The following is a 7,067-nucleotide window of genomic DNA, read 5'->3' as shown; positions in this document are numbered from 1 at the left end:
TTTTTCAACATTTTATTGTCACTGTACTTAAGCTTACAGGTGTGATACTTATATATAATAAGTATTGACAGTGGTCTTGTGTGTTTACATTGGTTCCATTGAAATAACATCATTTCCCTTTCATATAATACTAATACCTCACCTTTATTTTTGCTGCACTGACGTCACACAAGAGGTACTTTAATAAGTCCCCTTCTTAAAAATAGTAACAAACTAATGGGCCAAAACATTTTCATTGACCTAATGTAAAATGTCTTTTAAACGTAGATCGCTATCTGGGAGATTTAAAGACTTTCTTTCACATTATCATCATTAATCAGGGTAACATCACATAAGAACTATTCTTATTAAAGCCTGTTTATATTCTAAAATGTTTGAGAGATTAATATGCAAAGGATGCATGAATACATGTTCTCTGATATACAGAATGGTCAGTATAACTTGTGATATAGCTCATTTTCGGCTCTTAAACTAGTTAAATCGGAACTTTTACATGACAAAAAGAGGAATTTCCTTCCTGATTAATTTTACAATTAAGGGATTGATGCAATGCTCTAAATCACAAGGAGGTAATATCTACAATATCACCTTTTCCTCAAAATGGGTCTGTTCCTATTGTATCCTACAGTTACAAAAACCATTTAACCTCAAATATATAACTATAAGCAAGCATTGCAGGACCTTGATATAGAACAATACCTTTTAAAAAAACTCTGACATGTTACTGTTCCCACTCGCCTTATATTTTATACAGCCTCTCTGGCCAAGTTATTAATGGTGATCTAAAAATATGTCTCTGGTTAAATGTCGCATTCATCAGTTAAAACATGTGTGGACGATCGACCATGCTTTTAAAGTCCGTGCTTTCAAACCACAAAAAAATGCTATGAAAGCTCTTCACCACAAGTATGTTGTACCTGAGGACAAAGCTTCAAATAATATTATTATTGTATTTAAATTGTACTACTACGAGTATGTCTATGAAAAAATAAGGAATACATTAGCATGCAGGTAATCACACTTACAAAAAAATATATTATTTAACAAGGATGAGATTTTGGCGAATCATGGATTTAATGACCATTTCATTGAAAAGCTAATCGGTTGACTTCACTTATTTGTATGTGATACCTAAACTATACAATATTCCGTACATATAACGTTAAATTGCTGGCTCATCTCCATGTTCAACGAAAGAAGTGTCTATTAAATTGACAAACAAATCTGTCCGCATTTAAAAAGTGTCTTAAAAAAAATTGTGAAATTGTTTACTCGCGTAGCCTGTCTCAATACAAACAGCTCAGATTTTGATTTATTTTATTGTGCTCGACCAGTAGGTTCGAGCACAAATTTTACTTATGAAGACACTACCTAATTGCGACAGTATTTAACTTTACTAAACTGTTCTTGGCTTTTCTCTCGACTTTAATCAAGGAGTCTGAGTGTGTACTTGGTGGTCCTGGCATAGTCTGAATATGGTCTCTACAACTGATCATCCAGTTCTCAGTCCTGACAAGTCTCGTTGCCACATTTGAAATCATACCAAATTATATATAATCGATTTTTGATAAGTTTACACTTAATGTAATAAAAAGTATTCCAAAACCTCAGTCATTTATATACTAGTACGCACATAAAAAGTAAAATCACAAAAATACTGAACTCCGAGGAAAATCAATTAAGAAAGTCCATAATCACATGGCAAAATCAAATAACAAAACGTATCACAAACGAATGGACAAGAACTGTCATATTCCTGACTTGGTACAGGCATTTTCAAATGTAGAAAATGGTGGATTAAACCTGGTTCTATAGCGCTAACCCTCTCACTTTAATAACAGTTTAATAACATAAATGACATCAATCGATAAGAAGAACGTTCATGCACTGTACACGTTATCAATTGCAAATGACCACTGGGAAATATATGTAATAGAATAAAGTGGAGAAATGTGAAATTCGCCTACGTTCTGTTTCGATTTCCTTGTAATCTTACTTTACACTATTGTTAAGTGGCCGCTCATCCTTTTTGATACACACAAAATCAGATAGCATCAATACAAGTACTTATAAAGTTTTAGTCAGGACATTTTTTTCTCTTTGTTTCAGCTTCCATTAATTCCTAGTTCTAATTATTCGAGTTGTAGTGGTGTGAAGCCACAAGTGTATATTCTACGGCCAAGCAAAAAAGGTAAGATATACATATATATATAGCTCTTTTTAGAGAGCCCAGGTGGTCGTGTGGTCTAGCGGGACGGCTGCAGTGCAGGCGATTTGGTGTCACGATATCACAGAAGCATGGGTTCGAATCCCGGCGAGGGAAGAACCAAAAATTTGCGAAAGCAAATTTACAGATCTAACATTGTTGGGTTGATGTTTAGACGAGTTGTATATATATATATATATTTTTTAATCCCAAACGAAAAGTCCTAACGCAAAGTCAAGAGGTCAAAATCATCAAACGAATGGATAACAACTGTCATATTCCCGACTTAGTACAGGTATTCTCTTATGAAGAAAGTGTGAATTATACCTGGTTTTATAGCTAGCTTAACCATTCATTTGTATAACATCAAAAGCATGCACAGACGAAGACGGTCATTTTATATTGGCGCACCCGGTCTTGTTCCTTTTGGTGTTGACGAAACAACTCCCGGTTTGTATAAAGAGCTAAAAATGACTGGTGGACGTTTCGTCCCCGAGGGTATCACCAGGCCAGTAGTCAACACTTCGGTGTTGACATGAATATCAATAATGTGGTCATTTTTATAAATTTCCTGTATACAAAACTTTGAACTTTTAAAAAAAAACTAAGGATTTTCTTATCCCAGGCATAGATTACCTTAGCCGTATTTCGCACAACGTTTTGGAATTTTGAATCCTCAATGCTCTTCAACTTTGTATTTTTTTGGCTTTATAACTATTTTGATATGAGCTTCACTGATGAGTCTTATGTAGACGAAACGCGCGTCTGGCGTACTAAATTATAATCCTGGTACCTTTTGATAGTTATCAAAAGTACCAGGATTATAATTTTATACGCCAGACGCGCAGATAACTATTAATATGTTTAAGATATTTAAAACTTAACCTTCGAGAGCCGTGAAAGCTACGAAACGTTAGACATATTCATATTTATTTATTTCATTCATAGCAACGTATTTTAAAATGCAACTATAGTAACATTAACTAAAATGTAGTAACCAAATTATCTATGTAATCGTATCTTTCCAACAGGCTTCATGTCATCAAAAAACCAAGACAAATCTGATGATGAAAATCGATTTTGCATAAAGAAGATCATGTACTGGGAAATATACGGTGTAAAACGTTTTCCGTACCGGGGAAAGCGCAAGTTTACACCTTTACTTTACCAATCTTTAGATGGTGGAATGATGATAACAAATGATGTTTTTGGACTAACAATTAAACAGTTTGAACGAACGTATCAAGTTTGCTTAGAAAAAAGGAAAACAAGAGAACAGTGGATACTGAACCTTAGATATCCTGACAAATCTTCAAATGAATATCTGGAATTCTTACAAAATTGTAACGACACTGAGAAAGGTACTAGTAATACATTTCGAATTATAATTTCTCAAACTTTTGAAAATATAGAGTGTAAACGAGGTCCTGATGTGATCAGAAACAGTGTAATAAGAGGAAACTATAAGACCAAAGACAAAAATACAATATCATAAAAATGTTCAATGTCATAGAAAAATACAATGTCATAGAAAAATACAATGTCATAGAAAAATACAATGTCATAGAAAAATACAATGTCATAGAAAAATACAATGTCATAGAAAAATACAATGTCATAGAAAAGACCCGACAAACAGACAACTTGATTAGGAAAGCAAAATTACTAACAGGCGACACCATGACTAAAGAAATGAAATAACGAACAGACAACACAATAACTAAAGTTTTTATAATGATTTCAACTGTTGATATAGAAAAAGTTAACAAATATCAAAGTATAGATTATTATTTATATCGACATTTTTACAGCAGATCATTTATCACAAACAGCCAAACTATCGATCGTTTTATTATAGTAACTAAAGTAATAGTTTTAAATACTTGCAGTGGCCTAAGGGGAATACAGGGGTTGGAACCTCCTCTTTTGTGAACGATCAATGCACTTGAAGGGGGCACATAGTTGGAACTCCCCTTAATCCTTGGTTGGAGCCCCTCCCTTATAAGAATTGATGTAGCTGCCCCTGCCATGGGTATATATGGTTATAAATAGCCATACCTGACTAAACGTTTTCGACGTAAGATTTCAATGGCGTCTACCTAAGGATGTTTGCTCCTCTTGCTTTTAAAATTTTGCCATTTTTTTAATCGTCTTGTTTTATCTATGTACTGTCATAGTAATTTTGCACACTAACCGAAACTTTTCTTTTCTTAATCTTATACCATACATAGTTTCAAAAGCCTATATAATGTCTACTCTTTTTCATTGTTTTTTTAAACAAAAATGCAGCCAATGTTATTTGTATGAGAAATCAAGACGAAATAATTCCCTCCAAATATGCAAAGGATGATATCCCGAAAAAACCACATGGACCAAAAGTCAGACTTTTCAGTTCCATATATCATCTACTACATTTTAAAAACCTTATCATTTTTAAACAGAGATACATATCCTTAATACTTACCTTTGGCGATCCGATCAGATAGACAGCTTTCAATATATCTAAGGGAGATGATAATCTATGTATTAACAACCTCATTAAAATCCGATGTTCTGAAACACTACTCTCCCGGATGTATTAATGTCATGTAATGGTTTTAGGATGATTGATACATACATATATTTTATAGATACTTTGCTTTTACTTGGAAGAAACTCGATGGAGAAATACTTATACAAACAACTAGCAATAGCAGTTGGTACTGAACTAGATATACGAAACAAACAACGACTATGTATCATACATGATAGAATCGCCAATGTGTGTGCTATTGATCAGCGTCACACACACATAACAAGTGGAAGTTTGGCAGAAGGCCTTGCTTTGCCAGACAGTGACATAGATACAATGCACGTTTTAAATAACATAGACTTAATAAAGGACGAAAGGAATATCAAACATCCAATTAACAGTGATATAGCGGTTATGGAGACAGCCATTGACCATCCTGGATTTACTAGAATCAGAATTATAGCACAAACGGATCGAAATTCCTGGTTCAATGTAAAATGTAACTGTCCTCCAAAAACATGTAGAGGTGCTTATTTTTCGGTTGATGACTTTCTTGGTTATTACATACAAAGATACGGATATGGCAAACGTGTAAGTATACATGGTCCATGTATATCCAATCTAAGTAGGACTGAAGACGAGGCATTCTGCATAAGAAGTAAGTATTTACCTCACAATGCAATTCAATGGACAGTCCGTCATCGACGACAATGGCCGTCTAATTTCGTAATCAACAGGATCAAAAGTTATGGATGCTTGATAGTGGCTATCGGTCCTAAAACTATTTCAGATCGTTACTTATGGAGATTTTCTTTCTCTGTAGCAGAAAAAATACTTGTACATTCGTTTAATTTCACTCAACTCCTTTGTTACAGTCTACTCAAGTTAACATTTAAGCGTATTGTAAACACAGATAATGATGTAAAGGACTTAGTGTGTTCTTACTTTCTGAAGACGGCTCTATTTTGGGTCTCAGAGGAGGTGGATATTGACACCTTTCAAATACCAAAATTGTTTCATTGTTTTTCACTCTGTCTTGATAAATTGATATCATGGGTAAAGATCTGCTACTGTCCGAACTATTTTATACCTGAACATAATATGTTCCTAGGGACGATCAGTGAGAGTAACAGTAAGATATTAATGCGTGCTCTTGAGAATATAAAGCATGAAGGGATTGGTGGATTGCTAATGGGTTTATTTCCACCTGACAATGAAAGTACAAAGAGTGAATCTTCTTTAGTTATGTTAGACTGTTTATTTTACAAGATTGCAAACAGGATACCAGTACCAAAAGACATTTTAGGTTGCCATAACTATCTATCATTTACCGAATCGTTACTTATGTCCGAATCGTCTACATTTGTAAGTGATGTATGTAAGTATCATTATGCTAAAATCAGCCAAATTGTAGCACAATTTTTACCGCCACCAAAATCTGTAAGTAAATCGTACAGCATATCTGCTCGTTATCATAGACATTTACAGAACGGCACCGAAACAGATGCTGTGTCAGGTTGGTTGTTATACGCGTCGTTTTATTATGTTACAGGACAGTTTAATGTTACACTCAGACTAGCGGAGTATGTTCTATCAAGATGTTCACCTGATATGATGAGGGATGATGATTACGAGTGTGAAAAACACAGAAATTGTTACCGACAAAATGTACATTCTAAAATGAAATTAAATGAAAGGATGAAAATAGCTACTATAGCTCATGTCAAATACATTCGGAACTCATCATTGATTCCATCAGAACTGAAGCTGGAGGTTGAAGATGAAGATATACACGTACCGCCTAATGTTATGTCTCATTGTCTAAGATGTCTATGCTTTCATCGTCTTGGTGATTCAGATAAAAGACAACAAGCTTTACGTGATTTATATTTAATAGTGACAGACAATTGTTCATTTACAGTTTCACATATATATATTTCCTTAATATTACTTGGTGTATGCTATGAAATATCTGGTGATAAAGACAGAGCCTATCAGTGTTACGAGGAAGCTTTGCAACGTAATAGATCCCAATCTAGTATCACAGCAGTAAAAAGGATATCAAAACTTGATTGCAATTAATATGAAACTTGATTGTGTAAATTCATATTGTGTTTCTTATATCAGACTTCTTAACAATTAAAAAACTCTTAACTTTGTGATACTGACTTCAAACACATCACAAATACATTTAATTTAGCTATGCCTAACAATTGATAATGAATATTTCATTTCCGTAAATGAATTATCTGATTCCGTGCCTTCCCTTTAGTTGGTAATGATGTATTAGATTAGGAAAAATAGTATACATGTTATGAGAAAAGTGTACAATGTGATTTATGTTTATGT

The 7,067-nt window shown here is 33.7% G+C and overlaps 1 protein-coding gene across 1 annotated transcript; it reads left to right on the top strand.

The window, feature by feature from the left end:
- The first annotated feature begins 2,085 nt into the window (after window positions 1-2,085).
- Window positions 2,086-7,067, top strand: LOC134719478 (uncharacterized). Its single transcript, XM_063582469.1, has 3 exons — window positions 2,086-2,191; window positions 3,238-3,567; window positions 4,837-7,067. The coding sequence occupies exons 2-3, from the start codon at window positions 3,243-3,245 to the stop codon at window positions 6,798-6,800; spliced, it is 2,289 nt and encodes a 762-aa protein (XP_063438539.1). The 5' UTR covers window positions 2,086-2,191; window positions 3,238-3,242; the 3' UTR covers window positions 6,801-7,067.

This window comes from Mytilus trossulus, chromosome 5 (genome assembly GCF_036588685.1).
Source record: "Mytilus trossulus isolate FHL-02 chromosome 5, PNRI_Mtr1.1.1.hap1, whole genome shotgun sequence".
NCBI lineage: Eukaryota > Metazoa > Mollusca > Bivalvia > Mytilida > Mytilidae > Mytilus > Mytilus trossulus.
The sequence above is the reverse complement of the archived record's forward strand: the minus strand, read 5'-3'. Positions and strand labels throughout refer to the sequence as shown.